This window comes from Piliocolobus tephrosceles, chromosome 4 (genome assembly GCF_002776525.5).
Source record: "Piliocolobus tephrosceles isolate RC106 chromosome 4, ASM277652v3, whole genome shotgun sequence".
NCBI lineage: Eukaryota > Metazoa > Chordata > Mammalia > Primates > Cercopithecidae > Piliocolobus > Piliocolobus tephrosceles.
In genome coordinates, this window is record NC_045437.1 from 140887996 (window position 1) to 140899552 (window position 11557).

Consider the following 11557-nt stretch of genomic DNA (forward strand, 5'->3'; position numbering starts at 1 on the left):
TGCACTCCAGCCTGGGCAACAGGGCAAGACTCTGTCTCACAAAAAAAAAAAAGAATATTATGTGGCTGTGCTCTTGCAGTGGTGGGAACAGTATGGCATTGCCAAACGCAGTATTTGACAAATAGATGGATAGTCAGATAAATGGGCATTTGAGGCTTCAAATCCCATACCCAGTAGTCTGCTTCTGCAAATGCAGTGTGGGTCTGCAGGTGTTTTAAGGAGGGGCTGCTATGGCCTGGGACTGCAAGCAGCATAAAGGCCAGGTTGCCCTCGGTGCCAAGGATCCAGGGCAGGGCCCTCCCCAGTGTTCTGGGTACCACACTTCCTTGCAAAGAGCCTGAGACCAGAAATAAAGGCGTGAGCAGCCACGTTGCCAAGGCTGTTTGCCATGGCAACATCAGGGAGCGACTCGTGGGCCGGCTGCTGCAACTGCTCAGGGCCTGGTTGGTTTCTAACATCTCCTCGCTTTCCCTCTATTAAATGACTATGTTCTGCCAGGCAATCACAGGGAAAAAATACGGCTGCAGAGCTGTCGGGGAGCATCCATCTCTCAGCCAAGCAGGACTCACCCGGCTGAGTTCCCAGACAGTGGGTCCCAGACAGTTGAGTCCCAGCTACTCAGAGCCAGCCCTGACCAAGCAGACAGCAGCTGAGGGCCCTGTCTTGCCTCTGCTGAGTGACCTGAAGGCATCCTCTGATCTGTTTCTAGTCTGTTTCCTTCCTTCAAGGTAAGGGCATTAAGCAAGATCGTCTCTAAAGCACTCCCAACTCCCAGAAAGCTCAAATTGACATTTGTGTTTCATATTTTCACATCATTATCATTGTCATCATCCTAGTGACTACCATTTATTGAGCGCTTACTATATGTCAGGTGAAGCTGCAAGCCTTAATTATCTGCAGCTATCTTAAGTTATCCTACAAAGAGCACACTATTATTATCTCCAATTTGGGGGATCATATATGAAGAAACTGAGGTCAGAGAAGTTAAGATACTTGCTCAAGGTCACATAGCTAGTAAGTGGTAGAGCACTGATTTAAACCACAGGCAGTTAAAACTCCAAAGCCTAGAGCTCTTAACCACTACTGGATATTTCTTCTCCCTTCAAGTGGCATCTCACTAGATGTGGCTTCCTCAGTCAGTACTGCAACACTTGCTAGGGCTGGATGGGATCCCTTGTCACCTGCCCCAGAAGTAGACAGGAAAAAACACTCTGCAAGAGGAACCTCAGGGCCTTGACTAGATCAAGGACCTGGATTGGAGCTCAGGGGGAAGACAAATGGCAGAGTCTGCATACATGTGTCTCTTTTTCATAATAACAACGGTTACTATTCATTGAGCATTTCTGAACACTTTACAGACATTGCCTCAAGTATTCCTCACTAAAAGCCTTCAGAGTATATGCTACTATCAGTCCCATTTCCTAGATAGAAAAAGAAGGCCCAAAGAAATTCTCTGCCAAGCTCCCAGGGCTTTGCCCCAAGCAGAACCCAATCCTAGCATTCACAGCCACTAAAACAAACAATTAGGGCAAATGTTTGTTTTCTTACCTAAAACACTAAACAGTCATCACAGGCCTTTGGGGACAGTTAATCAATGACTTTATCCCACCATTTGTGAAAGTGTCTCAGGTCTCATCTCTGTTCTCCCACTCTAGACCTGGGTGGCAATTCGGTCTCTGCCCTGAGGAAAGAACAGGGTGGGAGCCCACGGATCCAGATGCCACCAAGAGCCTGTCAACCCTGTGCCCAGCTGGGTGACCTCAGGCCAGGCCCCTCTTCACTGAGCTCTGTGAACCCAGCTGCTGACCCCTTGGCTCTCGCTCCCTCACTGGGTAGTCCTAAGCATCTCATGAGAGAACTCGTGGTCAACTGCAAGGGGGACCTTTGGGATTTAGGAATGACAAGAGTAGGAAGAAAATGCAGTCTGTCCACGGGTGGTGGTAGACCTTGCCCCACAGTACCACAGCCACCCAAAGTCCAGCCACTCAGGGCAATGGTGTCTCTCAGAGGACTACCCACCCTGGCCCTCCCCAAGAGCTAAGGCCCACTGCACCTCACAAAACCTGACACTGGAAATGAACTTGCCATGGAGTCAGGGGCCTGGGCCTCCTCCAGCCAAGCAGCTGGGCCTCAGTGTCCTCTCTTCTGGAAATGGCAAGGTGTACCTGATATCTCCAAGGGCCCCCTGCCCCAAGCCCAGAAGGAGAGGGAGATGCTCACGGTGAAGGTTCAAATCCCAGGTAAGCCGCTCACTAGCTTCAAGACCCTGAGCAACTGATGTAATCTCCCTGCACCCCTCAGTTTCATCACCTACAAAATGGGGAAAGCCAGTCTCAGTTATTGGGAGAAATCCATGCAATAGCACTCAGAAGTCTCTTCACAGATACACAGTGAAATAGTCACAGATGAAGTGACGGCTTGTACATAGAGATGGAATAAGAGTGGCTGCAAGTCTTCAACAGTGGACGCTGGGTGATGGAGGAATGGGGATTCACCATACTGTTCTCTCTACTGTCTACTTCTGTATGAGTTGACATTTTCCATAGTCAAGTATTTAAAATACAAAGTTCTTTTCAGAGAACCTGACATTGAAACATATAAAACACTCTTCTAGGCAACCACAGTGCTAGTCCAGGATAAAAATAATTTCTTGTCCTCCCAGAGCTTTCAATCCAGTTGTAAGAATAAAAGCAAACACAGATACCATGGGATAGTAAGTGGCACAAGCCACGTGGGTGGTGGAAGCAGAAGAAGTTAGCTTCAAAGGCTTTCCAGAGGCTGGACGCGGTGGTTCACGCCTGCAATCCCAGCATTTTGGGAGGCCAAGGCAAGCGGATCACGAGGTCAGGAGTTCAAGACCAGCCTGGCCAATATGGTGAAACCCCGTCTCTACTAAAAATGTAAAAATGACCCGGGCATGGTGGCACATGCCTGTAGTCCCAGCTACTCGGGAGGCTGAGGCAGAAGAATTGCTTGAACCCGGGAGATGAAGGTTGCAGTGAGCCGAGATCACACCACTGCACTCCAACCTGGGCGACAAAGTGAGATACCATCTTTAAAAAAAAAAGCTTTCCAGGGAGTGCAGGCTTTCAAGAGGGGGCTTAAAGTTCAGGTAGGCTATGAATACATTAAAATGGCAGGGATGGTGGTGGGGAGAGGACATTCCAGTTCATTCCACCAGACTTGGATTAGTCCATCCCTTCTCAGGAACACTCGGACTGAAGATATAAAACAAGAAGCAGCGTCTGCCCTGAAGAGGCTCATAGTCTAGCATATTCATTCACTCAATGAGGACTGATTAAGTATCTGTTATGTTCCAGGCACTCATCTATTCACCATGGTGATAAAAAAAGGTGGATGAAATGAACGAAAATCCCTGCCTTTGTGGAGCTTAACGTCCAGGAGTGATTTCCTAATCACTCAGTGAGGACTGATTAAATGTCTGCTATATTCCAGGCACTGATCTATTCATTGTGGTGAAAAACAAGGTAGATGAAATAAACGAAAATTCTTGCCTTGGTGGAGCTTAACATCCAGGAGTGATTTCCTAACACTTAGTGTGATCTATAGATGAAGAGATATATCTATTATTTGGTGCTTATTCTGTGCCAGGCACGTGTTACACGCTTTAAATCCATGTTGTCATTTGATTTTCACTGACTCTTCACAACAATCTTTTTTTTTTTGAGACGGAGTCTCACTCTGTCACCCAAGCTGCAGTGTAGTAGCATGATCCTGGCTCACTGCAACCTTCACCTCCCCGGTTCAAGTGATTCTCCTGCCCCAGCCTCCCAAGTAGCTGAGAATAGAGGCATGCGCCACCATGCCCAGTTAACTTTTGCATTTTTAGTAGAGATGGGGTTTCATCATGTTGGCCACGCTGGTCTCGAACTTCTGACCTCAGGCGATCCACCCACCTCAGCCTCCCAAAGCACTGGGATTACAGGTGTAAGCCACCACGCCTGGCCTCTTCACAACAATCTTAATCATCATATCTTCCCACTTGAGGAAACAGAAGCTCAGAGAGGTTATGTGACCTGCCAAAGGCCACAAAGCTGGCAAATCGCAGAACCAAGACTCAAACCCAATAAGGGGATTCCAAGATCAGTGCTCTGCTGGCCCTGCATACTGCCACACAGAAGATGGAACAGCTGGCTTGAAGGTGAGGGAGAAGGCATTGCCAAAACAATGGCTGGTGAGCGGGGGCTCGCAGGATGAATCATGGAAATGGAGACGGAGGACACAGAAAAGGGCAGCCCGAGTCTAAGCCTCCAGGAGGAAAAATCAGGGTTTTCCTGGGGAAATACAGGATCCCAAAGTAAAAGCAGACAGCTCAAGACAAAGTCAAGGGCCTAACTCTCCAACTTAAGTACCTGAAGGCCCTTGGAAATCAAGTTTAAGTTTAGACTTTAATTTTAAAATACTGGAGAGCTGAGCTATCAAGCTATGAAAGTCATGGAGGAACCTTAAATTCCCATTAGCAAGTGACAAAAAAGCCAATCTGAAAACACTACATAGTGCATGATTCCAACTATATGACATTCTGGAAAAGGCAAAACTGTAGAAACAGTAAAAAGATCAGTGGTTGTCAGGAGTTGGGGGACAGAAGAAATGAAAAGGTAGAGCAGATTTCTAGGGCAGTGAAATTATTCTGTGTGATGTTACGTAACCATGGTGGATACCTGTCACTATACATTTGTCCAAACCCACAGAGTGAACCCTAATGTAAACTACAGACTCTGGGGTGACAATGATGTGTCAATGTAGGTTCATCAATTAGAACAAACCTACAACTCTAGTGGGGAATGTTAATAATGGAGGAGGCTATGCATGTTGGGGGCAAGGGTATATGGCAAATCTCTGTACCTTCTTTTCAATGTTGCTGTGAACCTGAAATTGCTCTAAAAAAATAAAGTCTTAAAAGAAAAAAAAATGTACTGAGAGATACACTCTAAGAGGACTGATCTGCCATCAGGGCTAAAGACAAATGGAAGAAGACAAAGTCTGGTGCGGCAAAGATCTGTTTGGTAGTAACTGCAGGAATCTAGTTACAAACAGACAAAAACCTAGATCAGAAGGGGAGAAGAACAGAAAGATCAATCCAATCAATTCTGCATCAGCTGAGTATCAATGGGATGGATATGAGGCACTCTGACTACCTTGTAGGAGGACAGATAGAAACTGACCCTGATCATTTTCTTCCAAATGACTTTATTTGGGTACCCTTGACTCTCTAGTAAGAATTACGCTTCTCTTTTTTATGCAAAAAAAGATTGCATGTATGAAAATTAGTTCCATACTTAATCCTGTCCTTCTAAAGTGTTTCAAAGAGAGAATTATTCCAAGTTTCATGAGCAGCAGATTAATGCTCATTTTAGATACACTGTATTATTTCACTACCAACCCTGAGAGTTAGGGCCTATTATCCCCATTTCAAGGATTGAGAAACAGGCCTAGAGAAGCAGAGGGACTTGTTCTGCATTCTTTCTTTCTTTCTTTTTTTTTTTTTTTTTAAGAAGGAGTCTCACTTTGTCTCCTAAGCAAGCTGGAGTGCAGTGGCGTAATCTCAGCTCACTGCAACCTCTGCCTCCCAGGTTCAAGCGATTATCCTGCCTCAGCCTCCTGAGTAGCTGGGATTACAGGCGCACAATACCACGCCCAGCTAATTTTTGTATTTTTAGTAGAAACGGGGTTTCACCACATTGGTGAGGCTGGTCTCAAACTCCTGACCTCATGATCAGCCCGCCTCAGCCTCTCAAAGTGCTGGGATTACAGGCATGAGCCACCGCTCCCGGCCTCTGCATTCTCTCTATACAATCAATGTGGCTTCATTTGCTCAAGGTGCTAGAAAAACAACGATGAACAAAAACTAAGAGTAGTCCCTGTCTTCAAGGAGCTTGGAGTCAAGTAGTCTGGGAACACTGCCCACTAATGCTGGCTCTTCTACTTACTCAAAGGTAATTAGTCTTCCACAAGTCAGTGAGTTCTCTGAAACTGTAAGATCTGTATAACTGTGCAACAGCACCTACATTTTGCACAATCTCTATGAGCATGAAATGTAGCAGTGCAAACAGAAGGCTCAGTAAACTGCATGGGGTCTAGGGGATACTGAGTAAACATCACTGATGATGACAATGATGAAGGAGAAGGCAAGGATCAACACTGCAATGTTCCTGTAATGCATTTCAAGCCTGAGGCCCCTTTGCAAGGCTGCTTCTCACTCGAGCCAGTCTTTCTTCTATTTCAAAGGAAGAAGGAAGAGAGTGACTCACGTGGCATAGTGGAACTTCTGCCTGGCCTGCACTAGCTGCTAAGAGCAGGGCCCCAAGGTAAAGAGGAAATATGAGCCCCTAGGGCCCAGCTGCTGGGCCATTGCCCTTCCTGGGTTTCACAGGCATCCTGACCATTAGCACCAGCCAGGGAATCCCAACGAAAGTAGAGCCCAGGTCTCTGGTGAACATGACCCCTTCTGGCTCAGGTGAAGAAGTTACTCTCCCTAAGTCTCATACAGATGAAGAATGGGCAAATGCACCCAGTGAAGGCTACACTTCAACCTTCTCCCACACACTATACACTTGTCCAAACCCACAAACTGATTTGAAAAAGAAGCTGGCCTTGGCTTCAAGGGGTGTGTGGAGCCATTTTCCCAGTTCTCCATGTGGCAGGGGCCCCTTCTGGGTGCTCAGTCCCAGCTTTAGAACAACGAGGAGACAAGATACCAATTGCAAAATGGGCCAAGTTCAGAAACTCAGAACCACAAATCACCCATGATCATATGGGGAAGAAGTTCAGCATTACAAGTAATCAAATAAATGCACATTCAAACAATAAGGGTAACAGAATTTATTGATGAACAGACCGGTAAAAATGAAAAACAATGAAAATATCAACAGTTATCTGGGTATAGGAAACCAGGTGTTCCCAGACCATGCTGGTGCGCAAATAAGTACAATCTTTCTAGAAGAGAATCCAGGAATGGGTTTGATGGAGTAATTTCACTTCTAGGAATGTAAAGGAAGGAACAAAGACATACACAAAAAGATATTCATTTTAGCATTGCTTACAACAGCAAAATAAAATTAAACAACTTAAATGAGTAATGATAAAGGATTAATTAAATACATTTCGGTTCAATCTTCAATGAAACATTATATAATCATTAAGATACTAAGTAGAATATTTACTGATGTGGAAAGATGTTCACAGCATATTGTTTGGAGGAGAAAAAAACAAGTTACAAAACAGTGCGATTCCAAGTTACAAATCAGTATATTCAGGATAACTCCTTTTTTTTTTTTTTGAGACCGAGTTTTGCTCTTTTGCCCAGGCTGGAGTGAAGTGGCATGATCTCGGCTCACTGCAACCTCTGCCTCCCGGGTTCAAGCGATTCTCCTGCCTCAGCCTCCCAAGTAGCTGGGATTACAGGCGTGTGCCACCATGCCCAGCTAATTTTTGTATTTTTAGTAGAGACGGGATTTCACCATGTTGGCCAGGCTGGACCCGAACTCCTGACCTCAGGTGATTCACCCGCCTTGGCCTCCCAAAGTGCTAGGATTACAGGCGTGAGCCACCATGCCCGGCGACTCCATTTTTTAAAAATAAGATGTGATCTATATGAACAGGAAAGAAACAGTCTGGAAATATACATGACAATTAACAGTGGTTATCTTTGGGTCATGTTACATATTTCTCATTTTTTTCTTTATGCTTGGCAGTATTTTCTAACAATTCTATAATTAAATATTTTTAAATAAGATGTTAGAACAGATGATTTCTAAAATTCCCGCCGCCAACTCTGACATTTTGTGCATCTATGACTGATGCCCTAAGCAACTCCAAATAGCCCATATTTAGTGTGGGCTTGCTGTGTGGCCTTTGGGGCCGAAGCCTTTGCCCACAGCTGTAGCCCTCTGCATTCCTCTCTCCCACACTCACTGCCCAGCTGTCTCCCCTGCCAGCCTGGGAGCTTCTGCTTGGCAGGACCCAGCTGCGACCCTGTCTGTAATCCATGTGCCTAGCCAAGAGCTAAGCAAAGGAACACGGCTCAGCATACTGACAGGTGCCTTGCGGGCACAATGATAAAAGGCACAACCCTAGTGCTAGAATCTTACTGGACACCAGACTCACACAAAGCGCTTGGTTGTATAACACAGATGCAGAAAACCAGAGGACAGAAAGCATGGCGAGCTGGGCTGGGAGAGCCTACTAGAGGAGAAGGCCATGCAGGACTGGTGGGTGAGGGCACTCTGGGCCAGGGGCACAGCCTGAACAAAGGTGAAGCCACCCACAGTCCTTTGGGATTCATGCCTCAAACCTTTCCAAGAAACTTTCGCAATCCTTGTTCTGCTAAATTTCCGTACTTTGGCCCCAATGGATAAAAGTTAAGTCTTCTAAACAGAAGTCCTCCCTCTAATCTAACCCTGGATTAGCCACCAAAGACAACAACAATCTTTTGGGACAAAGACAATGAATTACCATTTAATCCACTTTCCCCAAAGCTCCCAAAGGGAGATGGAGGAGGGGAGGGTCAGGGAAAGTTTGGGGGAGGAGAGGGGGTTGCAGGAACAACCAGAACATCTCACATGCAAAACAATGCTCACCCCCACCACTGGGCCATTGGATTCTCTTGCGTCACCACCAGCCCCATTTGACAGATGGAGGAAATGAGGCTCGGAGAGTTCAAATGGCTTGCTCCGGGGTCACCCAGCCAGAGAGTGGGGAAGGTGACTCCACTCAGGCCTTCTGACTCCAAGTCCAGTGCTATTTCGAGGTAACACACAGGACCTGGAGTCAGGAGCCCTGGGTGGCTCTGTCACCCTCTGGCTGCATGGTCCCATACAAGCCGCTCACCCCTCGCAGCCTCTTTCTCCAACTGTAAAATGAGGAGGCGCACACTGGGCCCGCCCAGGTCCTGTTCCGGCTGGGCTCTCCGAGCCTTCTAGGGGCGGCTCAAAGCTCATCCTATCAATTACATTTCCCAAGTTGGGCCGGCAAAGATCACCAGAAGAGCCTCCGCCTGTCACGTGGTTAAATTAAAAAAAAAAGCAAATGTCCCAGATTAACTTTCACTGCACTGCTCCTGCTAACACCTGATTATTCAATTTTCTAGTTTCCTTGGGTGAAATATTTCTGCTAGCTAGTCTCGCTGGGCAGCTAAAGGGCAAAATAATTATTGCTGAGCTAAACACTGAAGATCCAGTTAAAATCCAAAGCGGACAGTTCTTGACATGGGTCCCTGAACGAGTCTCTGGCTATTTCAGGCCTCCCTCATCCGCATTTCAGCCAAGAGATTCGGAGACGCCCCCGGGCAATTTCGAGATCTGGGGACACAATCTTCCCAGGAGCGACTCTGCCCCTCCTCCCGCACTCAGTGCCCACTAGCCCCAAGCTGTCGGCTCTGGGGGTACTGAGGCTGGGACCCGCCTTCGGCGCAGACACCGGCGCGGGGCGTGTGACGGAGCCCGGCGACGACGGCGGGAGCTCCACCGCAGTTTCGTCAGAGGTAAAGGTACGCGCCCGGCGCGCGCGGCGTGTGCACACACACACACACACACACGCACACGCGCGCGCAACCTGCTCAGCACACATTCCCTCCGACCTCGAGAAGCGTAATCACACGCCACTAGCCCCTCCGGCCTCAGCCGCGAACCCACCCGAGCGCGCCCGCCACCGACCACGCGGCCCCGCGGCTCCCCTACGCAGCGGCGTCTGCAGCGGGCCAGAGCCGGCCTGCCTCCCGCGTGGCGGGATTCCTCTCGGCGACACCCTGCCACGCCACGCCGTCCCAGCCGCCAGCCCAAAGTCGCCACCCGGAGTCCGCCCGGAGCTGAACGTCTCGGCTGCGGCGTCCCCTCCAAGTCGCGTTTCACCGCAAGGAGTCAGCTTGCAAGCCTCTCCCCGCCCACCCGGTCCCATGACAGCTGCTGCCGCCCAAAGACAGGCAGATTATAACAAGAAGCAAAGTTTCCCTCTCTCTCCTCCCACCTCCCTCCCCCCATCTCCGCCTTCCCCCTCCCTTCCACTGTTATGCAAAACGGGCCGGCACCGGCGCTCCCACTCCAGGTACCAAATCGGCCCCCGCGAGCCGCGCCCGGTTCCGCCCGGCCGCCCCTCTCCGTGCCCAGGCGTGTGCCAGCACCCGGGGACTCCTCCGAGGTTCCGCCGCATCCCCAGCTTCCCGATGACCCGCAGCCGGGCGCCCAGAGAAAAAGCCCTAACTCTGGAGCCAAACTTTATGCTTGCAACAGGCATTGGGTGGGGAAAATGGGGGAAGGGGTGGGGGGCGCGCACGCCTCGTGCTGACATTTTTGGTGGCTGCTTGTCCCAGCAGCACCCCTCTCCCAGTCTCCAAGCCACCAGCTTCCTCGCTCCCCCGCGCCCCGGCACACCAGAGCACCCTCTCCTGTCACGCGCGTGTTGCCAGTGGGGCTCCCGGGCTCAGCCAGAGCCTGGGACTCCGCCTCGCCTTCCCTTCCCCCAGCATCGTGGAGCGCGCACCGGGGCCGCGCACCGCAGGGGGACCCAGGCGCCCCCAGACAGTCCCTCCGCCGCCATCCAGCCTGGCTTTTCCCCCCAGGGGGCTCCGCCCGATAGCGAAACCAGGAAGACGCTGTCTCCGCCCGCATGTCCACGTGCCCCGCAGACCCCTATGCCTTTAGCCGGCAACTGGCAGGAAACTCCGCGCTGCGGGCGCGGGTAGAAAACCTAGGGGGGCCAGCAACAGCACTCGGGTGACTAGAGCCTGGAGGACTAGGGTACTCCGGAGACCGGAGCAAGCACCCGTGCCGGGGCCACAAGTCCACGTGAAAGTACGGCAGCAAGTGCCGGAGCTGCCGGGAGCTGACGGCGCGCCTCCAGCACCCAGCGCCAGCCTGAGGGTACCTCACACCGTGGCGCGCCTACACCTCCCAAAGGAAGCGCGGTATCCCCCAGGTCTGCCCGCGGGGGGGCAGACTCCAAGCGGCCAAAGCTAGACCCTCCCCAGCGGCAGTAGCGCCCCCAGCGCTCCAGCACGCGCCGGGAAACCTCCAGCTCCCTGCCCCGGTAACGAAGCGCATCGCAGGGCGCCTGGAAGGGGGGCTCTGCAGCCTGGAGCCCCCAGTTACCCCAGGGCGCCCACCGCTGCCTCCTGGCCTCCGCGGCTGCGGCTGCGGCCCCCGCAGCTCAGCACCCCTGGCCCTGGGCCTGCAGCCCCGGCCGGCCGTACCTGCGTGTCAGCGAGATAGTTGAGGAAGAAGGAGGAGAGCTCTTCGTCCAGCAGCGCGCCGCAGTCGTTCCCCGCCATCTTCCAGCCGCGGCTGCAGCGTGCGGCGGAGTCAACGCCGAGCCGGCCCGAGGGGAGGGAGCCAGCGAGCGAGCAAGGGAGGAGGGAGGAGGGAGTGAGGCCGGCGGGAGGCGGAGGGCGGAGCTCGAGCCCCCGGCTGCAGCAGGGCCGCTGGCTGCGGGGGCGGGGCCGCGCGGCGCCCGCGGGAGCCGGGGGTCGCTCACCCACTTTCCTGCGCCGCGTCTGGCGCCGCGACCGGCTCCCGCAGCCCTCAGCAGGGGGTAAAGCACAGGC

At 51.1% G+C, this 11557-nt stretch overlaps 1 protein-coding gene across 2 annotated transcripts in view; it reads right to left on the bottom strand.

Annotated features, from left to right (window-relative positions):
• PPARGC1B (PPARG coactivator 1 beta) overlaps window positions 1-11341 on the bottom strand; it is a 124343-nt gene extending 113002 nt beyond the window's left edge. For both annotated transcript variants that reach the window (XM_023227064.2, XM_023227063.2), the window contains exon 1: window positions 11207-11341. In XM_023227064.2, coding sequence (XP_023082832.2) covers window positions 11207-11284 — 78 coding nt within the window. In that variant the 5' untranslated portion in view covers window positions 11285-11341. The remainder of the gene's footprint in view (window positions 1-11206) is intronic.
• Window positions 11342-11557: the final 216 nt, after the last annotated feature.